A 23,940-nucleotide genomic window follows, 5' to 3' on the forward strand; every position below is an offset into this window, starting at 1 on the left:
CCGGGAATTTGAATGGAGACCTTTTCCAGAATCAGATCCACAATGAACATAAAATTTGAAACATATTTAAAAACTGTTGCTTTCTGCAAGTGTCTTCCTACCCTTGCCACATTTTTCTTCTCTGGAATCTCATGATGGATGACGAGTCAAAATGTAATAAAACAAAACATTGGCATAAACCAATGAAATGGTGCATCAAAAAAAAAATTTCTCAATGCCATTCATACACAATGACTGCAGTTCTGGTCGCTTCGTTCAAATCTGGAAATAATTCATTATAGTCAAGCATAACGTAGATTCAGTAAGCAGTGTCAATTGTCCAGTTGTTACTCTCAACTAGCTCATATCTAAAATTAAAAAGACAATTGTGTGTGATTATTATTTTGCTGAGATGCTAGATGATTGCAACTCCTCTCCTAGGAAAGTGCTTTCAGTCTGATGGCATATTTAGATACTAAACTGGAGACATGGGGTAACTTTTCAAAAATGCCTCAGTGACTTAAGTTCCTAAGTCCCCTTTTCAAAAGTGATTTAGGCATTTTGGGCTCTAATGCCCGGTTTACAGTTTCTGTACTGATATCACTACAGTACAATTTCTGGTCTGGTACAACTATGTCAGTGAGGGTATAACAGTCTACTAATATACTGGTACAACCCCAAGCGCAGATGCTCTAATAAAGATACCTTATACCAGTATAGCTTATTGCCTTTCTCATAGGGGAATAAGCTATACTGGTATAAAAGGTGCTTAGAGTGGTATAACTGCATCCATATTAGGGACATTGTACCATTTAAATTATACCTGTAGAGTTGAAACAGTACACCTGCCACCATAACCGTGTTGATCAGGAGTGAGAAGAGGTGTGGTCCTCTGACTGACATTGCTGGAAGAAGTTCCTACTCTAGATGCATTTACTGGTATAGCTTGTCTTGCTTGTAGGGGTGGTGGTTTTACCAACCCAGTACAAAACGCTGCTTTGCCAGTAAAGCTGCGTCCACACTAGGGTTTGGCCTACCCTTAATAATGTATACCAGCAGACCTATGTTGGTTAAGGGTGTAATTTTTTTAATCAACATAGCTATGCCAGTATAAGCCCTTTTGTAGATGCAGTTATGCCAGAAAAAAGTCCTTTTGCTGATGTAGTTTACTTTGTTCAGGGAAATAACTTTTGCCAGTATAAGCTGTCTGCATGAGGAGAGTTTGCTGGTATAATTATACCAGGATAGCTATACTGGTCAACCCTTTCTAGCATAGGAGTGCTTTGCTGGTATAGCATATGGCTATTCCTATTCCTGATATACATTATCGTATACTGGTATTCCTACTGGTAAAACTCTTCTCTCTGAGACATAGCCTCAGTCTCACTGAAAGCCAAAGAGCCTTAGGCGCTAAGTCACTGGTAAATTAAAACAAGAACCTGTCATCTTTCCCCCCTCCCCCCCGATCCCATATAAGGGAAATGGCAGCTTTTGAAATCAGCATGGCGGTCTAGTTGTAGTGATCAGAACTAGTATGTGGGAGAGGTGTCTTCGTTGGCCAGCAGAGACGGGGATTACTATGAAACGAACATGCGCAAGAGTAAACAATGGCCTTGCCAGAGACAAATATAGAGTTGTGGCTCTGGTAAGAGCTGGCTGGAAAAATTCCAACCAAACATTTGTTGGTCAGAATTTGCTGAAATTGAAACATTTTGCAGAGACAGTTCGATTCCACCCAAGTTCCGATGGAACCCTGCCTGGTTTCCTCACAACTTGCCAGGTTCCTCGCAGTCAGGAACCCCAGCACTTCCTGAGTTTGCAGCAGCTCCCAGGAAGACTGCCCGAGCTTAACGGCTCTATTCCCTTTCACAAAAAAAATTGAAATGTTTGGTTTTCATTCCAAATCAGAACTAAACCAAACCATGAAATACTGAAATCCTCTGTTATATGGAGTTCCCTTTCTCTGCCAAGTTCTAGTTATGGTCTCTAGAGGGAGTCCTGTCCAAACTTCCCTCTGAGATGAGGAAAACAGCCACAACATAAAGCCCTGGAGTTGAAAAATTTAGTATAGACTTGCACTGGAAGGCAATCTGCTCTAATGGCAGGTAGGGTGGGAATGTGGATCTGTTGCTATGTCAGCAGTAGGTTAACACATTGGACAGTAAATTTGCCTTAGTCCCCAATTTAGCAAGATACTCAAGCACATTTCTAACTTTATACACATATTTATTCTCGCCTCCTAAAAACAGCACCAATTTTTGCTTACAGATCCTCATCACTTATCTCTGGGGTTATACCTGACACAATTTTTCTTAGGAGCCACATGAATCCTCCTGGCTCCTAAAACATGGGATCCATCTATACGTATGTCATAGCTGGTTTTAAAAAAAACTAGTGTGCTTTGGATGAAAGGAGGAGGAATAAGACAATCAGTTATGCTCCTCCTGAGGTATTATCTTTAGAAAAAAAGATCTGAACCTGAAATTCATAGATACCTAGGCCAGAAGAGACCACTGTGATCATCTAGTCTGACTTCCTGGATAACACTGGCTTCCCCAAAATAATTCCTAGAGTATTTATTTTTTTAAAAAAAAATCCAATCTTGATTTTAAAAGTGTCAGTGATGGAGAATCCACTACGACCCTTGGTAAACTGTTCCCATGGTTAATGGCTCTCACTGTTAAAAATTTACACCTTAATTCAGAAACGCAGTAGAGGCAGCATAATAGAGGCAGCTTAAACCAGAGGATAAGTAACTAGACTGGGAGTCAGGAGCTCTGAGTGTTATTCCTGGTTCTGCCACTGACCTGCTGTGCAAACTTGTGCCAGTCACTTCACCTCTCCGTTCCTTGTTTGTCTTCCCACCCTCTCACTTTTATCTCTTTAAATTGCAAGTTCTTCGGAGCAAAAACTGTCTATCACATTTGTACAGAATCTAGCACAATGGGCCCAGTTTGGGTTTTAATACAAATACACTAGTTACAGTTACAGTTCTAGAATACAAATAATAAAAAATAAAGTACAATGTTTATATTACAGATAACTCTAGAGAGAGAGCTTCGGCTACATAATTACCAATAATTTTCTAATACTTCTATCCAGTTGCATGTGTGTTGGAATCATCTCATGTTTATGCATTCAGATCATTTGTAGTTAATAATATTCATTCCAGGCAATGTTGAATTTGCTATTGCATGCCTTATATCTTGGAAGTATTTCTCTTAAAATACTCAATATTGTTTATTGTGTGTTAATTGAAAGTTTAAAGATACCTCTCTGAAGGTAGATATGCCATTCTTCATTTACAGAGATATATCAGCAACCTTTCAATGGAGATGAAATGAATAAGGATTTGTGAAGGGGGGGGGGGAGAATGCAATCATATATATGAAGCTGTCCTTTACACAATGAATATTTAAGGCCCGATTTTCAAAATTGGGTAATTTTGCATGCAAATGGACAGTTACACATCTAACTGGCCTTTTGTGCATGCAATTATATGCACAATTACCTGATTGCATAATTGTGTGGGCTTAATTTTGAAAACTAGGTCTTTCATTTTTGGTTCAAACACAAGCACAGTATCTAATAAACAGACATTGACTTTTTTTTTTTTTTTTTTTTTTTTTTTTGGAGGTAACACATCAAGATTTATTGAACCAAAAAGTAAATATCAGTTGAGTTTTATACTATTCCAATGGGAATAATGGGCAAGCTACATGGCTGGTGTAAATCTGGGTAGCCCCAGTGAAGTCAAAAGAGCTACACCAATTTACTGAGCTAAGGATCTGGCCCTTAAAATACTGACATCAATATAGGCATATGTATTTTTACAAACATTTTAAATATCCTCATTTTAGACACTGGCGAATTTCCCCATTGTGGTCATGACTTTGTTTAGTTTAACTGTGTTGTTGTTATAAAATGACATTCTAAAAAGGAAATTAAATTAGAAGTCCATTAAAAAAAGCTAATCATTAATAAGTCAATCAGGAATTAGGTATGTGCATATATGATCTAATCCGCTGCACCTTGACATCAGAGAAAATTACTATTGGCTTTGAAGAATCAAGTGCAATGCAGTCATTTGCTTATGTGATCTTATTACTTAACATTGTTCCATAATTTAGTATTGGTGACTTCCAAAAAGTGTGGGGGGACCCCACAAACATATAAACTTTCTGGCTCACCACAAGTCTATTTTCAACCAGAATATTTTTCAACAATATTCAACAAGACAGAATATTTTTCTTTTGTGTAATAATCCTTCAAAGAGCATCAATTTTCATAAGAATCTCATTCATGATTCTCAGTCATTTTACACATCAAGCAAAAGCTATTTAAGATTAGCTGTCAGAGCCCTCAAGTTTTGGCCAAACATCAATTTTCTGTGTGGATGATGCATTAAATTTAAGACGTTCATTGCTGTTGCAGGCAAAGTAATACAGCAATTACTAAGCTATTTCTGACTTACAAATCCATAACTAATCATATTGTTGGAAACCAAAACATGGATAGGGAAAAAAATGAAGTCAAAAGAATGGTTAAAATAAAGACAAAGAAAACTTATCCACTACCAGATCCATCAGTATGTATTACAACCCTAAGGGCAACATACTGAATACTTAAAGCTTATGCTCTAATAAATTTGTTAGTCTCTAAGGTGCCACAAGTACTCCTTTTCTTTTTGCGAATACAGACTAACACGGCTGCTACTCTGAAACCTGTCATACTGAATACTACAATCTCAGGCCAGGCACACCACTCGGGAGAAAAATCCTCTCTAAAAGATAACAAGCCCAATTTATTATTGCCCTGCAGTCAATACAGTAAATTTATACCAGTGCAATGTGGGTATTAAATGCCACCTTTCTAATTTCATAGTGTTTTACACTCACTTTGCATTGGTATAAACCAAGGCGCAAGGCAACAGTGAACTACAGGACTCTCGCTCCTCTTCATTCCCAATCCTGGCTCTTCGCTGCTTTACGCTGCAAGTGCAGAACTCCCTGAACTCTGAAGATTTTTTGCCCCTCGCAGGCACCAGTAGCAAAACACAGCACGAGCCAGGTCCCTTGTAGGTCATTGTTCACTAATATAAATGCTGTGCCAGAAATTCCAGTCTGGTCCCCCTGGGCTATGGCTGACAATTATACCTTCAAGTCAAGTCCAGTAGAGTTGCTAAATTTTGAGGCCTTTGTTCTCGGCACTAGCACATTTCTGCCTGGTTTGAAGTTTTTCGGTCAATGCTGCAGTGATTATTTTCCTCAGTGCCTTCGTACTTGTTTTTCCTCATCACATCACTACTTGCTTTAAGGCTCAGGAGTCACTAGACTTTGGTACCACTTTATCAGCACTCCAACACCAGGTCTCTCTTTTTGCCAGTGTCTCACAATCCAACTTCGGGATCAGAACCTATTGGCCATTGCAGAGGATTTAGCTTGCTTGCTAACCTTCAAGAACCCTTCAGTTCCTGGTGCCTGAAGAATGGGAGCTTAGGACCCTTTAGCTTCTGATACCATTGAGGCAGAGGGCCTTGTGCAGTGGGGTGACTCAACTTCCTTGAATCTGGTCAACAGGAAAGCTAGCTTTTGAAGAAGGGCCTTTTTTCCTTTCTTCAAAAGAGGGATCTAAGAGACAAGACACAGGTTTGAGAGAATGGGATCCGTTTACCTCATTAGCCGCCAATCACCTCAGATAGTTTGTTTGGTGAGCTCCGAGATCACGTTTGCTCTCATTCTCATGAGAATATTCCCTCCTCAGCATAAAGAAGAGATGCTGCAGAAAGCCCAATCCCTCCTGACAATGTGAGCCTTAAAGCCTGTGCCACCAGGTGAAAACTGGAAGGGGTTTTATTCTAGACACTCCCTCCGTCAAAAAAACAGGGAGGGCTCCAGCCCAGCTAGGATCTCAGAGAGCTGAATCTATAACTAGTTAAAGAAAAGTGAAAGACAGTTATCCCGGGTGCCTCCATTCTACAGGGGTGAGCGGGCTCTACGCTCTGGACCTTGAAGCGCTTATGTGCACACTGGAATACTTCTAAGAGAATTCTGGTTCTTGAGATTTGTGACAGGGTAACACAACCAGTTTCATCTCCTGCCTTCTGGACTGGCATTGGGTGTGTGCTGTTTTGAGAAATGCTTGGCAGAAGCCATGACCTACTTGCACAGGCTGGGAGTAGCACATTCTCTTATTTGGAGAGCTATTAGATCTGAAAAGTGTTGAAAGATTGGTCATGACACCACCAGGGCTCATGGGAAACCAGCCAAAGCCTTAGTTTGTCTCCAGCAGACAAGTGAAATCTATAGGAGCCCTATTGTAGGCTACTCAAACTTTCCTATCTCAGGATGGTATCCAATACATCATCCATGGATGTGCAAGGGCCAGATAGGTTGGAACCCTCTACAAATGCTGGATATCATGGCCACACTTCTATTCACAGTAACTATTCCATATTCCGACATGGACACAACCTCACGGGACCAAGAGATCTTCATGAAAACAAGCATTACAGAGCCTCTCATGTTATATCCAGGTAACAGCCACCCATTGGACCTCTCTGGTCTGGTGGAGGTGCAGGGAAAATCTGCAGTTAGAAATAGACTTCCAGAAGATGTATAGGTTTCAGAGTAGCAGCCGTGTTAGTCTGTAGATGCATAGATTCTCAGGCCAGAAGGGACTACTGTGATCATCTAGTCTGACGTCCTGTGTAACATAGGCCAGAGAATTTCCCCAGAAGTTACCCGAAAGCCACATATCCAAACTGTAGGTACCGTGGGTGAATCCAACCTCAGATGGAGAGTCCTCAAAGAGAGGCTCCACACCCAGGAAACTTGGTCTTTCCTGGAAGATGAGAGTTATTTGTAGTGTTTTTCCTAGCTTTCCTTAATCTTCAAACCGATCTGAGATTAGGAAAATCAACAACAAAAAAAGTTGTGAGACACCATTTCTTGGGGATTTAGAAACACCTGAGAATCTCATACAAGCAGCTTTAGTGCAATCATTTAGGCCCCACTAAAGTCAAAGGAAGGTTTACCAGTGACATCAATGGGTCCAGGATTTCACTCTTCATCCATCTGCAATTTCCACTATGTTTTTTTCCCTTGCTCTACCAAGTTATGTCATCCATTGACCAAAATTACAGCCTCTGGTTTTGCAACTCTCTAAATGCAAACAATAGCTAATTTTTATACTTTAAGCCATATTTGTTGCAAGGATTTTGACCCTAGCTTTGATATTCAGATTCTTTTCCACGATCATTTTGGGTGCAATGTCCCGCTGTTGAATTGTGATAATGTGTGACAACTTGCGCAGCAAACCTGGTGAGAACAATTAAATCATAGTAATGGAGTTAGAGACATTGGTTCTATCCCTAGCTCACCCAGCAACTTCCTACATGACCTTATACAAAGACAAACAGCATCTCCCAAGCATTCAAAAATCATGAGTCAGCCCCCCGCACAAAATCATGAGAATGGTTTTTAAAAATATATTATGGAATTACCATTTGCCTTCTGATTTTTTTAAGCCATTTTTAGCTTTTTTCTGCAACCAAGAAAGCTAGAAACTTGCATATTTCTTTAAATAAAAAGCCGAGACTCTCAGGTAATCACTTGACTCCAGGACCTGGAGATTTAAGATTCCACAGAATTGGAGATAAAAAAACAAACAGTTATACCAGGCAACATTGCATAAATGTCCCTGAGAGTCATTGGTAAAATAAGAATACAGCTATTGCTTACATAGATTATAAACTCTTTGGGACATGAAACCATCTTTTTGTTACTAACGTTACTAAAATGCAGCCCTAATCCCCGATTGTGCTCTTTATGTACCAACACAATGCAAATAATAAATAAAATAAAAGGACAGTTCAGCAGTTACACCAGTGGTTCTTAACTGATGTACCATTGTAGGCTGCATATACCTACTCTGTGTGTTATCTGGGCTGCATCCACACAACATATGTACAACATGTATGGCCCTGACGATGTCACATGGGCTGCAGCTATGTGCTGATTGGGCCTAGGGTGACCAGATGTCCCGATTGTACAGGGACAGTCCCGCTATTCAGGGCTTTGTCTTACATAGGGGGCCTATTACCCGCCACCTCCATCCCAATTTTTCACACTTGCTATCTGGTCACCCTAATTGGGCCGTGGGTTGAGAACCACTGGATTATACTAAATCAAGGTTGAAACACCAGATTGAGATTTTAGGACAGGAAGCACTCCACAGTACAGATCTGATCCTGCTCGCATTAAAATAGATGGGATCAAGTCATGTAAGTGCAAAGTACTACAAGAGATGTTAGTGATATCACTAGAAGCTGGAAGGTTCTGTATTAATAAATAATGCAGAATTTCATTGTGGTACATGAGGCAGGACTAGATGTACAACTTAGTCCATGTTATGCAGCACTAAAACAATTAAAACCTAGCCAGTTAAGATCTTCCCAGTGTGAAATATAGCTCTCTGATGATATCTTGGCTGTGAAATGCTGGTATGACTTTCTGTGTGAGCTGGGTATTATCTAAATAGATACAGGTATATGTTTTAAAAGAAAGTTTCAAACTGAAAGAAACAGAAGCCAAATTCTACCATAAGTAACCCAATATAAACTCCAAGTAACCCAACTCACTTCTATGAATAGTCTTCTCAACAGACAGACAGGCTCCCTCTCCAAGAGAAGACAAGAGAGAAACAAACTGATTACACTACTTGCTATTTATATAAAAATATTAACTCAACTGTTTCTGTTAACTCCACTGACTTAAATGTAGTGATTCCAAAATTATGCCACCATAATCAAGATCAGAATTTGACTCATATAGATTTCATCCATACACTGGAACGAGCAACTGAGTCAGCTTGCAGAGGGCGTAAAATAGCAGGGATCAGATCTCAATTTGCTAAACAAAATTAGCTGCATGCCATTCTGTTTGTGTATCAGGTTCCTCTGCTCATGGCATGCTAATTCAGGCAACAATCATTACAGTACATACAGAAAAAATAATAGAAGCATCTATAAAAAAAAACAAAAAAACAAAAAACAATTGTGTGTGTTATTTTGTATTCTTTCTATACAGCTTTTTGCATATTCAGTATTCGTGTCCTGCACTTTGTTAATAGCCACTAAAGAATTACATCTGCCTACCAATCACTTCACTCTTCCAGTTAGTGGTGAGTACATTTTTAGAGCACTTGATATATCAACAAGGACAATGGTTGCTAAATTTGAACTTAACTGAAAAAAAAAGTTAGCTATTCCACTGATATTTTTATACACCAGAGAAATCTCTCTTGAAATACGTGAGGGTTTTTTTTTCTTTTTTGGTAAAATATTTTATATAAGATTACACCACACTGAACTCTAAAAATTGCCACAGATCCTTAAGCAACAGCCATTTTAATTTAGATGTGTACATTTTATTTCTTTACTGTCAAAGATGAATAATAAAAAAATGCACATTCTAACTTAGCTTACATGGGTCAAAAACGTTAAACAAGTAGTTGAATGGTTGCCAAAATACAATTGATACACACACCAGTCTGTATACCAGGATATTCAACCACAGTGAAAAGGATCTAATGAAAAAGAATAACTTACGAACAAAGCTTATCATTTTGTCTAGCTATGGGACTAACCTTAAAATGACTGCTAAAATGTTACATTATTGGACTACCTAAACCTTGAGGTTTAAATGTTCAATATTTCAGTATTATTTAAATGAACACAAGTTAAATACTGTGATATAAATATGGTGTTAAAGTATTCCCATTATTCCTCACGTTGGGTGCTCCAAAGACCCAATCCCACAGGTGCTGGATGCTTCTTAGGACGCTGCGAGCACGCTTTGCTCCCATTGCTTTCCGTGGGTGTGGAGAACACTCGGTACCTCACAGAGGTCCCAATTTAGCAAAGTACTCCAGCACATGATTATCTTTAACTGTGGGGCAAAAAACAGCGGTGTAGACATTCAGGTGAGGCTTGGAGACCCTCCTTGTTCATGGCCCTGGGCTCCAGCCCTAGCCCGAACACCTACACTGCAATTTTATAGTCCTGTAGCTTGAGCCGAGTCAGCTAATCCAGGCCCAGCTGCAGCGGGTCTTTTATTGCAGACTAGACATAGCCTTCGGCACTTTTAAAAACTGTGCCCGGTGTCTTTCTATTGACTATTCCACGGAAGCAGCGTCTGTCACCATCTGTGAAGCTGGAGTGTCAATATTTCCCAAAGTTCTACGGTTTTCCAATTCATTTATTTTAAAAAATACTACTAATTTAATATCAAACAAAACTTGGTATAAAGGGTCTTTTGACTACAAGACCTTTTTCCATGCCTTTTATAAACATCTGACTTTGTTTGCCAAGGTTACTTGAAAAAAAAAAAAAATAGACATCTTATTTTCTTAATACACATTGATCAGGCAGTTTGTCCACTGTTTGGTCTAATTACTTGGTGCATTCCAGAAAACTGACATGAAATTTTAAAAGTAATTTGGTTTGTGCAGCACTCAACAGCAGGAGGATCCTAAGAATTGTACAGCCTTTATCGTGCTGGGGAAAGTGGAGCCTTGTGAGCAAAGCCCAACAACAAGGGATTTGACTGCAAGAAACACATGGTGACAACGGGGCAAAGGAACACGGCTCTTCACCCCCATCTGCAAGCCGGGCTCAGGAGTACTGCTACAGCGCAGTAAGGGAAAGAAGAGTGGATGCAGTGGATCCTGGTTATGTACGTAACCACAGATGAGGGCTTTTAAGAGCTGCAGTGGAGTGCTGCTCACAGCCCTTGCTGAGGTGACTCCGTGCCTCTGATCAGTCACGACAATGAAGTAAAAACACTAACAGCAGAATGTAAAGAGCTTCACATAAGAAGTTTATTGGTCCTACAAAACCCACATTCCCAAGCGCCATCTACTGACACTTTATCTATTAACTATTTTCATATATATGTGCACTTCTGCTTTAGACAACACCCATGACTCCACTTCCCTGCAGAGAGAGCTTTACGGAATGATACAACAGTGTTGTGGGGTCTCTGAACCCAGCAATAACAATCAGGCAATTCAAGTTCATATACAGCCTTACGTGGCTGTGTCAGAGACTGCAGGATTTGTACCACAGTGTATGGTACATAACATCACTGTGTAATAGGATAGACAGCAAAGGTTTCAATGGCTTTTTCTGAGCCACTGGACCTAGACCTTCAATGATTACTGATGGAAGAAGAGAGTTTACCCAACAGATCATAATCACAAAAGGTGTGTTACAAGATACACTTTATAGACTAGAGACAAAGAGATACAGAGTGCGTTTTCAACCTTAGGATCTGATCCTGCCATGAGAGATGCAGGCTATTGACAGTAAGAAAAACCTCTATGCACTGGATCACGCATGCCTTTGCAAAATGAAGCTGCACATATATGCAGCTGTCTGTAGAACAGTACACTGGGGATATCTACATCACACATCTTCATTTTGTGCCGGACACGGCTTTAGTAGAAAGGGAGAGGCCTGTGTGTACGGAGGTTGTATATACAGACTACATGCTGGTGAGGTGTGGTATGAAAGTTCTATCCACATGACTCTAGCATGGCTGCATTACAAGCAACAGCCAACAAAAATGAATAAGATATCACGTACTCTGTAGCCATATAGCACACTTTACAAAGCAAACAAAGAAAACTCACACACCATTATATTATATTGTATTATATTACAAATTGCTAAGAGTTTTTAAAAACAAGTTACCAGTACAATTTTAGACCTGTGTATCATTATTCAAGCCTTAGTTACTGCAAGTCTAACTGCACAGGACTCAGGGGAAAATTATAATTAATACATTTTAGAAACTCCTGAAATTTACCTAAAATACCTTTTCTTTGCATAATAATGTCCCATTTTTAAAGATTTGATAACATGCAAATCTTCCAGCTGTGTCCACTGCAATTCTCCCATTTCCAGTAAGAAAAGGTCTGATATATCATGGGGTACTAAAGATAGAAGCAAAAGCTGTATATCACTGGAAAACAGGAAATCTTCCAGATTTTCTACTAGTAGGAAGGTCCCATTTCTAGTCCTAATGGATCCCAAGATATTCGAGCCTAATCCTACTCCTGATGCAGGACTGAATATTGCCCATTTTACACCTTATATTCATGTAATTCAGGGAAAGGAGGAAGCATTTCACCGGCAGGCTGGAAAAAATATGGCAGCTGTCTGAAGCTGTGGAGAGGCTTGGAACATGAGGAGTAGACCTGGCAGACATGAGGCAGTGGCTGCTCTAGAAATGAGGCTGTCAAAGATGCATTAAACATTCCATTTATCACATGACTCTACAACGTATCACATGGATGCCATCACCAAGTATGTGCTTCATTTATATAGTTACATCCCCAAACCAAAAGTACATCAGCACCTTTAACTCTAAGTTAACTATAGCACTACCATTAAAAAAAAATTGTTTTTTTACATAATTGTTCTCCTATCCTACAAATTGATACATTCTGTTCCTAAAAATATTAACATACAAAAATTCAATGTACATACCCCCCCCCAACAGCCTTCATAGACTTACAGGCCAATGTAGTGTAACCAATCTTAGAGTTGTGCTCCATCACACTGAGAAACTTGAGAGTTCAACCCAGACCAGCAAGGGGTCATGTCCCCATCTACCCTGCTACCTTGGGTGCCTCTGGGTTGTGCAGTTTTGGTTTGACCCAAGCGGTCTGTTTACAGCATAATAGCTTCATCTTGGCTTTCACCAGTCTGGCTACTCCTCACAAGGTGGCACCAATACTCTCCTGGTCTCGAGTTTTCCCAGAACTGCCTGCCCTGTAGCACCCAAGCCTTCTACCTGTAGCACTCACAGAGCTTTAATAAGTTCGCTGCTCCTTTAAAGAAACAGTACACAGCACCAATCTGTTAACTTAGTTGAGGGCTCACTTCTGTAATATACAGCACTGAGATGGTTTGTAATAAAATTAAAAATAAGGGTATTGCAAAGAGCATAGGATTAAATGATTTCTGGTTTTAAGCCTTGCCTGAAAACACATAAGAATATACTTCCAGCATATATTTATGTTTCTTCATCTATTGCCCATGTATACACCACGGAATAATATGAATCACCAGTGTGTCACCAATTTACATATACCTTACATGACATTAGGGCCATATTCTCTACCTGAAAGGTGAGCATGTCAGACCTAATAATGAGTTATGTTATGGCATGCCCTCTGCCAGTTGGCATTGCGATAAATCAAGCTGTATACTTAAAACTTAAATATATGTTTACGCAATCTTAAACCCATATTTACACAATACACACTGAAAGCCGCAAAGGACCCATAATATACGACCATGTCAACTCTCATGCATTATTCTTTTGAACTCCCACAAAAACAAAAGGCCTAATTGTACCCCACAGATTCATAGATTTTATTAGACCATTATAATCATCTAATCTAACCTCCTGAGTAACACAGGCCAAAAGTTTGGATTAGATTGCAGCCTATGTTTTAGAAAAACACCTAATCTTGATTTAAAGACTTCAAGTGACAGAACTACCACGTTTCCCCTTGGTAAGTTGTTCCAATGGTTAATTACCCACATTGAGCACCTTATTTCCAGTCTGATTTGTCAAGCTTCAGCTCCCAGCTACTGGATCTCGTTATGACTTTGTTTGCTAGGTTAAAGAGGCTTCTCCCATTCTAGGCACTTACGGAGCCGATCAAGTCATCTCTTGGATAGCTAAGTAGATGGAACCTCTTATGTCTCTCACTTTCAGGCAGGTTTTCTAGATCACAGACTATTCTTGAAGCTCTTCTCTGAAGCTTTTCCAGTTTCTCCAACATCCTTTTAGAAGTGTTGACACCAGAACTGGATACCGTATTCCAATAATGGGCTCACCAATGTTAAAGAGAGAAGAAGCATCACCTCCTCACTGGTCTCCTGGTCATACATCCAAGGATCATGGTAGCCTTCTTAATCACAGCATTGCATTGGGAGCTCATGTTTAGTTGATTACCCACCGTGACCCCTATACCCTTTTCAGATTCAGTGTTTTCCAGTATAAATCCCCCTGCCAGGAAGTATGGCCTACAATCTTTGTTCCTACATGTATGACCTGTATTGAATACACCTGGGCCCTACTGAAGTCAATGAGATTTTGCCGAAAGGGGCCAGGATTTCACCAACGTTGTTTATATAACTTTCACTTCTGCTCTGAGGGTCAGTGCAGGGTTTGAACTCGGGATCTCTCACACCCAAAGTGAGAGTCACAGCTCTAAGCCAACAACACACTTTATCAACAAAAAGGGATTCTCCATTCCTTGGTCTAGTCATCCCTCCTGCGTGAAAAGGGGCTTTAGTCACTTTCACAGCAGCATCCCCATTTTCCTTGGGCATCACAGAACTATTCATGGGACAAGATTCAAGCATGGGGAATAGATTGACCGTGGAGAAAAGTGTACAGAGCCAGGAGAGAGATGTGCATCATCTCCTATTAACCTGAGAGAAGGACTGCTACACTTCCATAGCCCTGGCATGCATTAGAATAATTGAAATGTAGGGCTGGAAAGGACCTTGAGAGGTCATCTAGTGTAGCCCCCACCACGGAGGCAGGACCAAGTCAACCTAGACCATCCCTGACAGGTGTTTGCCCAGCCTGTTCTTCAAAAACCTCCAATGCTAGGGATTCCACAACCTCCCTTGGAAGCTTAATCCAGACTTTAACTAACCTTATTTTCCTAATATCTAATCTAAATCTCCCTTGCTGCAGATTAATTCCATTACTTCTTGTCCTACCTTCAGAAGATGTAGAGAACAATTGATCACCATCCTCTTTATAACAGCCCTTAACATATTTGAAGATTGTTATCAGATTACCCAGTCTTATTTTCTCAAAATTCAACATGCCCAGGGGCTTTTTAAAAAAAAAAACAAAAAACAAAACACACCTTCTTTGTACATCAAATTTTCTAAATCTTTTATAATTTTTTATTGCTCTCCTTGGACTCCCTCCAATTTGTCCCCATCTTTCTTAAACTGTGGTGTCCAGGACTTGACACAGTACTCCAGCTGAAGCCTCACCAGTGCCAAATAGAGCAACATTATTACCTCCTATGTCTTACACACAACACTCATGTTAATACACCCCTGAATGGTATTAGCCTTTTTTGTAGTTGCATCGTATTGTTGACTCCTATTCAATTTTGTTCCACTATAATTAGTCTTGGCAGAATTTGATTTCAATACTTTTATAGCTTCCATGGATAATGTCAATGTTTTTAAAAAAAATTTAAAATGCTTAAAAACACTGATTTAAATGTTCACAGTTGCCCAAAAGCATGGGAGTGTGTCAGACAGAGAAGGATCAGACTGTAATTATTTAATGACTATAGACGCTGAGATTCAAAAAGTTAAAGCTTTATAACCATTAAAACACGATGTTGACAGTTTATATCAAAATATGCAAAGTGAGTATCCTTAAATCAAACTCTCATAAGTTCTCAAGCAGCATTTGTGTCACTTTGCCATTCTGTGAAATTCTATTATTGAGTCTCTATGATGAAATCTATATTTACCAATAAAAATCGAATCTTTCCAAACTTAACTATGACCTCCAGGTCATTTTCTGCAATACTCAACCTAGCCAGTTATTCCCCATTTTGTAGCTGTGTAGTTCTTTGTATTTCTCTTTATTGAATTTCATCTTGCTGATTTCAGACCAATTTTCCAAGGTCATTTTGAATTCTAATCCTGTCCTCCAAGGTGCCTGAAACCCCTCCCAGCTTGGTGCCATCCACAAATTTTGTAAGCATGCTCTGCACTCTATTATCCAAGTCATTAATGAAAATATTGAATACCAGTTCCAGGACTGAGCCCCGTGGGAACCTACTAGATATGCCGGGTTGAGCAAACTTTTTGGCCCAAGGGCCACATCTGAGTGGGGAAATAGCATGCAGGGCCATGAATGTAGGGCTGGGTCAGGGGGTTGGGGTGCGGGAGGGAGGGAGTGCGGGGCGTGGGAGGGGGTGCAGTGTACAGGAAGGGGCTCAAGGCAGTGGGGTAAGGGGCTCTGGGCAGGAAGGTGGGGGGTTTGGGGTGCAGGCTCCAACCTGGCACCGCTTATCTCAAGTGGCTGTGGGGTGGCAGCGGCACATAGAGGGACTAAAGCAGGCTCCCTGCCTGCCCTGGCCCCATGCCTCTTCCGGAGTGGCCAGCACGCCCTTAAGTGGCTCCTGGGGGTGGAGTGGGGCAGGCGACTCCTCCTCGTGCTGCTCTCACCTGTAGCTACCACCCCCGAAGCTCCCATTGGCTGCAGTTCCCTGTTCCCAGCCACTGGGATCTGCGGGGGGCAGTGCCTGCAGCCAAAAGCAGTGCACAGAGCCCTCTGCCCCGCACCTCCCACAGGGGCCACCGGGACGTGGTGCCGGCCGCTTCCGGGAGCGGTGTGGGGCCAGGACAGGCAGGGAGCCTGCCTTAGTCCCGCTGTGCCATGGAGCTGGCAATCCCACGGGCCAGATTGAAAGCTTGCCACCAGACGGGAAGGCGGAATCCTGCCCACCGAACATGGAGGCGGAGCGATGGTGCGACCAAAAAAGAGTCGCGTCCCCGCCGCCGAGCACTCAACGCGGTGTGACGGAGCGGCTGCCGAATTCCCGCTGCCACCGAGGGCGGATTGCCGCCCCAGAGCCCGACGTCCTGCCGCCCCAGGCGCTTGCTTGGTTTGCTGATGCCTGCAGCTGGCCCTGCTCATAACTACTCTTTGAGTAAGGTCTTTCAACCAGTTGTGCAACCACCTTAGAGCATTTTCATCTAAATCACATTTCCCCAGTTTGCTTATGAGAAGGTCACGTAAAACTGCGTCAAAATGCCTGACTAAAAATCAAGGTAGATCCCATCTACAGCTTTCCCCCATTCACTAGGCCAGTTATCCTGCCCAAGAAGGAAATTAGGGGAACCCCAATTTAAAAGGAGGGCCTGGGGGCTGCCACCACCTGCAGATGCCCAGAACAACAAGACACCAATGGAACTGGCTGTCTGAAAAATCAGTTTTCTGATGTGTAGAATACAGAGGTATCAGTATTTGCAGCTGGAGGTTAGCTGTAGATATTAACATGCTTTCTAATGGTAACCATCTCTAATAAAGCTTTTTGTATAAGAATATCTGCCGTGTGTGTGTGTGTGTGTGTGTGTGTGTGTGTGTGTGTGTTGCACATTAATTCACATGTACATCCAAAATAGATTTTCTGTGGTTTGATTTCCTTTTATTTTTAATAGAGCAGTTGAATATTTTAAAATTTCTACCTTCCCATACAAACCAATGAGCATCAAACCACAGAAAAAGCATTTGATTAAGTGAAGGTTCTGGTTAATTCCCACAGTAACAAGAAAATTAAGGCCACTTTTAAGAATAACTCAGGATTCCTAAATGGCTCTTGAGGACAAATTCAACCCTGGTGTAAGCCAGTGCAGTGTTATTGATTTCAGTGGAGCTGTTTACACTTACGGCAGACTTGAATTTGGCCTTACAACCTTAACTTGTGGCTTTTTTTCCTTTTTTTTTTTTTTTATTAAAGAATGATATGAGTCAAGGAATAGCGGTCAGAACTGTTAACGCTGAGTCTGATTTTGCTTACTTGTATGTACTTAAGCCAGATCCTCAATATTACGTTGTAGCCTCAAGTGCTTTATTATAAATGCAGCTCTCGGTGTTGCATACAGTACGCATGATCACATTCTGCCCTCTTTTATAACCAGACAGCTTCAGTTCAGTCAGTTGGGTTCTACAGGTATAATTAAGAGTAGAATCTGGCCCTCTGTATAAACAACTTTGTGTCAATTTCAGGGATGCAGAGCATAAATACCTGTTTCAGTGTTGCCCTGCAGCTCTCATCTGCCACAAGAATACCTGCCCCAGGTCCAGAGCCACCTCCATGCCAGATCTGCAGCAGCCATTCACAGTACAGGGTAAATTTGGGGGCAGGCTGCATGAGGAAAGGGGCCTGACCAGGGTCTTGTTACATCAGAAATTCTGAATTTCTGCAACAGCCCATCAGGGCCATTGCAAGGGGAATACAGGTTGGCTGTTTTACCCTGTGCTGGAGACAGAACTGCCCCCACCAGCCCACACAGAGAAGCAGCATAGTCTGCCTGCCTTCTAATCCCCGCACCAGTCTCAGTCTGGCCCTAGATGCCCAATCCTGGGGTCAAAACTCCAGCTGACACATCAGTGGAGTTTTACATGACTAAGGACTGCAAAACTTTGGGTTAGCCTGCAATTGAAGAACATAATGGGAAACTATTCCTCTGCAGCTGAAAAGGTGAGCTGTGGCAAGAGAATATATTGCCTACTGGGTGGATTTCACTTTCTCAGGGCCTGCCTCCATCTTCCCCAACCGCATGCTGAAGTTTTTAGTTAATATTTATTTTATAAATCTTTTCAAAGGCATGTGGGGCTCAACTACTGAATATCCATTGCATTGCAACAAAGAGGCCAAGCATCAAAGACAGCGGCTGGAGAGGAGACACGATGCAGCTTTCAAAAGAGGCCCCATCTGACGTGACCCAGAGAAGAGCTTTGACTTGAGCATAAAGACGATGCGGCACATCAGACTGAATAGACTCATCAGGAAGAAAACGGTGGAAAAATATTTAATACACAATTAATTTCACAGAGCAACTGGACACGTCACACAGCGTAACAGTTAATTCGGCTGCAATTATTTAACACTTCTGCAGCGCTGTATATCAGAAAACGGTGCAAGTGTATTGGCAGTTTGCTAATTGAACAAAGACTGACCTGTTTCCAAGTAATAGCACAAGGTATTTTGATCATGTGACCCAATTTAAACCACAAAGTCTGTGCATTGCAAATAGTATACAAACAAACAACAAAAAAAGGGGGTGTACACACTAGCTTGTTTTTTGTTTTGTTTTAAACTTCCTGGCCAAAAGAAGCAGGATAATGAAATTAACAGCTCTTGCTACTTCTCTCACCCGTAACAGCGAAGGTGTTGGCATCTCAGTGACCTGCTCAAAATAAAGAAAATATTTAGGGCCTGATCCAAAGCCCATAGAAATCAGTTAGATCCACACACACCCCCTCCCCCCATCAGGCCATCACTACTTACAAAGCAAAGCACACCTGTACAACCTGACATGCTAATTCAGTGGATGGCAATCATAGCTCAATAAATGCTTAGAATTAAAAACAGTTCCTTCCTTCTGCTCCCATTTAAATAACATATTTTTCTTCCTGTGTGGCATGGGGAGTAAAGCATTTTACCCAAGAGAGATGTGAGGCTTGCTTGAAGCTGAGATTTGGCCTTAGGAGTCAGTTCTTTGAGAATATGCAAGTGACCCTGGATCAATGCCTTTTTATTTTCTCTCAGGAATAAATATAGGCAAAGGAATGACTTTGTGACTGGCCAGCCAGCCAGCCATATCAGATTTATCAGAAAGGAGGAATGGAAAGTGACTCAGGGAGCTCCAGCAGTGCCAAAGTGGAAGGTTGCTAGGGAAGAAATAACAAGGAGGCAAAAAAGGGAGTAAGAAAAGTAGTATGAAATAGAAAAAAGTATAAATACAAAGGGAGGGGGGATACTATGCAGGAAGAAGAAAAGAATGAGGAGAAGAAGAAAAAACAGAAGGAATAATAAATCAGCTCTCTACTAAGAATAATAAAGAATAAAGGCTTGTGAAATAAGAAATTGGTTAACACCAGTAAATGAATTATTCTATCAAAAACATGGCAAAGGAAAATCTAAGAGGAAACAGGGAAATAAAAAACAAACAAACAATCTCAAATAGGATCATCAAACTGTTAAAGAAATGATCATGTGCAGAAAAAGCAGCATTTAACTAAAACCAACATAGGTATATAAGAGGGTACATCATCATTATGAAAGCTTTTTCCTAAACAGAAAACATTTCAGTTCTTTTTCAACATAGCGCTGATCTCAGTTTCATAAAAACAAGAACACAGACCAAATCAAGAATGTGTCAGTCACTGGTCAAACTTCTTCATCTCCCCATTATTTAAAACAAAAAAGGAAAATGTGAGCGATTTTAAACCCTCTTTTTAATGTTTAATGTAAAGCAACTGTCCCCTAGAAAATATATCCAACAAAAATCACATTACATTGCTATCCTTAGGTCAGTATACAAATGCAATATTTGACAGTAGATCTAAGCACCATTATTCTGTCCAGTGATTCCAAACAATATTAAAATCTGAGCAAGCGTTTGATTCCTAACTTCCTGAACACATGAAAACATCAAGCATCATGAAAGGAGTTGAAGGAAATTTTACACAATGCATTTTTCATAAATGTAGTTACGGTGAAGGGAAATGTACAGGTAGGTTTTTGTTTTAAACTTTCGATATCATTAGCCAGTTTATTGTAGAGGTAAATAGGAATCCAACTATGTAGGTCTACTTGGCAATATTTGGAAACACCTTAAAAATATATGGGGAAACCTCACTTATATGTCTCAGAAATAGACCTAAGTTAAACAGTGTAACACATTGTTTGTGGACCTGGAATTGCTGCTTGCATTTGTCCAGGAGGCAACCTACATGCGTTTGTGTTTCCCTTCTGCAAAATACATGAAATATATACTAACTTTTTTTGTAAATCACACATGCACAACAATGCAAGTTGCTTCACAGGAATTGTTCTGCTGGGGGATATAACACTGACATAAATGATACCGTAATGTACTGTCCCTGGGGATGTCATGGGACATCCCTTTCAAATATCTTGAAGGGGTGCCTCTAGGAGTCAACCAGTAATTTTAAAGGAAAAATTACAACAACTCTTCCTTCAGGTTTCTTTGAAGGGAGAGAGAGAGAGAGAGAGATAAAACCACAAGCCCTAATGATTTGTACTAGCGGGGGAAAGGGGGGGGGAAATCAATATTTCTATTCTATTCACATAGATCAGTAAATAAGGGGCATTCCTTCTGCTTCTTAAGAAATTAGCATTTCAAAAAATATGCCACTTTCCCCTGAACTCCAAGCGTGTCTAATAATGCGAGAAGCAGATTGTCTCCCCTCGTTTTCTTAATTTGTTTCATCTAAAAGCAATTCACTCAACATCTTGTCGCCCTCTGGCAGCTTAGTTTACTTATCCGCACTTAATTTCTCATTGGGACCAAAACAAACTCCCCCAAACTGCTACTGACTGGGGGGGAAGCGCAATATGTATGTACTCGGGAAGAATCCCTCGCACACGCACACGCAGAGACTAGACCAATAACTTGCTTTTATGATGTTAGCTCAAAATTAAAGGGATCTCCCTCCCCCTTCCAGGCGGAATCGTTGCAGAATCACGCGTCTTTCCATGCCAAGAAATATACTAAATAGCTTCCTTTTCTCCTCCTGGCTTATCCGGATCACTCTGCGTTTAAAACAAAAAACCTCGAGCCTGGCTTTTTGTATCACCCCGTGGGGTCATCAAATCCTAAACACTCCCACGGATGCACTTGCGATTGCGACCGTACAAAATACAGAGATGCCCTGCAACGAGAGGAGAGCGGCGGAACTAATTTGGATTCAATTCCTTCTAGGGAAATTCTGACAAGGGCTTTCAGGGAGAGCTGCGCACCCCACGGCTGAAGCGGAGGGGAAACCCTGCACGTTGCCTCCCAGGCATTCCCACCAGCTCAGCCTCAACTGCTTTGGAAGGGGTCAACATGCATAAGCAGCCCCCACGGCAGGATAGCTGCAGGAAATCAAAGGGACCCCCCCCCCCCCCGCCCCGCAAGAAGGCTTGCATCCCGTGGGTGCAATCCCGGAGCCAAGGGACGCGTGCGCTGGGAGCACGGTGGACAGAGAAAGTCAGGCGGAGCAGAGACCAGTGTGCGAGATACACGGAGCGCCCGCCTTCCAGGACATCGACAGAGATCCATGGGCTACAACTTGACTGTGTTTAACTGCCGGGGGGGGGGGAGGCCTCCCTGGGTGCCCCCCCCCGCGAGGATGCGTTTAAATCCGTGCGTTTTTACTGGTTTGTGATGAGAAGGAAACAAAGATACTAAAGGCGAGAAAGGCCTGAACTTGGCAACCGAGTTCCTAGGTTACACGAGTCGGGGCTGGCGGAGCGGGAGACTGTGCAACAACTCCCCCCCCCCCCGGCAGCGTCTTCCCACCTCGCCTTTGCAGAGCTTCCCCCCCCCCCCCCCCGCTTCGCAATCGCCCAGCGGCTGCAACTTTAGCGCGCGGGGCTCCCGCGAGGACCTCGCCCGCGCGCCCCTGCACCCGGGTGCGAGAGCGGAGCGGAGCGGAGCCGAGCCGAGCCGAGCTTCCCCTCCAGGCTCCGCTCAGCCCGCCGGGGAACACAGGGGAGCTTAGGACGGGACCGCGGCTAGGAGCCGCTGAACCACCCGTCGGGAGCCAAGAAGAGCCAGCAACATGCGTGTTATAGGGGGGCGGGGGGGGGGGAGTTGGTGGCCAGCCCGTGCCGCCGCTCGGCTCTAAAGCGGGCAGCGAGGGCGCGAGCTGTGAATGCAGAATTGGGGGGTGGGAAAAGGGGGGGGGGGGCTCGGCTGGTAACGCTGCATCTTTCGGGTGCCGCCTGCCGGCAGGGCAGATCCTCCTCCGCCCGAGCGCTGCGTGCTCCGCGCTGCAAGGAGCCCAGCGGTGCAGAGCTCAGGCGGCCCCACGCGCAGGTGGGGAAGGGAAGCTCCCGCGGGACCCCCCCCCCCCGTCTGGGCACCCGGCTAGCGCAGAGACGGGGGGGGGGATGCAACCCCAGAGCAACCCTCCGCCCCGTCCCCGCTCCGCAGAGGGCTAAGCGCCCAGGGCCCCCCCGCTACAGAAAACAAAACAGTAGCCCCCCGACGGACGGCTTTTCGGCCACGGCTCTAGGCAAACAGGGCATGACCCGCAGCTGCCCAAACCCCAGGGAAATACCGTGGCACGGAACTAAACCCGAAAGGGGCGGGGGGGAAATCGAGACAGAACCGGGTGAAAATAAAACCGGCTCGGCTCGGCTCGGCTCAGCCTCCTCTCCCAACGTGCAGTGCAACCACGAACCGTCTCCCTGCACGAAATGCACCGTCAAAAAACCCACCCCCGGCGGCAGGTTTCGCGGCTGCCTGCTGCTTTGCAACCCACCTGCCTGCGCCGCGCCGGGCTGGAGCGTCCCGGAGATCACCAGGCAGCCCACCCAGCACACGAGTCGCTCGGCCAGCTTCATGGTTTGTTTCAAAGGGCAGCCTCAGCTCCGGCCAGCGATGTCACAGGGGCCGAACGGCATCTCCCCGCGGCGGCGAGCCGCGGACCCAGGCGCCCGGCTGCGGGGACGAGGAGCGAGACGCGGCGCGGTGGCTCCAGTCCCGGCGTGGAGCGAGAGGCGGATCCCGCCCTTGGCCCAACCGCTTTGCCCCGAGTTGTTTCCCCCCAGAAGCCGCCGGCTCGATGCCTTTTAGAGCCCGCTTTCTCCCGGCTTCACTTTGGGGGGGCGCTGTTTGGCTGCCCCCCTCCTTCTCCTCACACTTGCCCGGGGGCTGCAGAACTCCAATCGCAGAGCGTCAATCCCCTTGGCTCCCTTTCCCCGGCTGCTGCTCGGCGATTTACAAAACACCCAAAAGAAGAAGAAGAAGAAGAAGAAGAAAAAAAAAAAAAGATACACAGAGGAGCCAGGAGGTTGGAGCAACACACCGCAAGCCCCGCCCCCGCCCGTGCACAAGCCCCGCCCCGCCCGTGCACAAGCCCCGCCCACCGCTTGACACCGGCTCGCCCTGGGCACACCTGGCCCGGGGGGAAGGGCCGCAGCCAGGCGCGATCCCTGCCCGCGGGGTCCCATGGAGCCGCTGGCCCTGACCACGCCAGTGTCCCTGCGAGACCGGGCCGAGAGACGCGCCTCTTAACGGCCCGGTGCTTGGCTAGCTGCGCATTTAGCCCTGCCGCTGGGCCGCTCGGGGGCTTGCTTCTTTCTTCCCGC

At 43.5% G+C, this 23,940-nt stretch overlaps 1 protein-coding gene across 6 annotated transcripts in view; it reads right to left on the reverse strand.

Moving 5' to 3' along the window:
• Positions 1 to 23,618, reverse strand: part of ERBB4 (erb-b2 receptor tyrosine kinase 4) — a 1,003,508-nt gene extending 979,890 nt beyond the window's left edge. For 3 of the 6 annotated variants that reach the window (XM_038422011.2, XM_043505695.1, XM_038422006.2), the window contains exon 1: positions 23,112 to 23,618. In XM_038422011.2, the coding sequence (XP_038277939.1) occupies positions 23,112 to 23,193 (82 nt within the window). In that variant the 5' untranslated portion in view covers positions 23,194 to 23,618. The remainder of the gene's footprint in view (positions 1 to 23,111) is intronic. The other 3 variants (XM_038422010.2, XM_038422008.2, XM_038422009.2) reach the window with 1 other exon arrangement.
• Positions 23,619 to 23,940: the final 322 nt, after the last annotated feature.

The sequence above is a fragment of the Dermochelys coriacea genome, chromosome 11 (genome assembly GCF_009764565.3).
Source record: "Dermochelys coriacea isolate rDerCor1 chromosome 11, rDerCor1.pri.v4, whole genome shotgun sequence".
NCBI classification, from domain to species: domain Eukaryota; kingdom Metazoa; phylum Chordata; order Testudines; family Dermochelyidae; genus Dermochelys; species Dermochelys coriacea.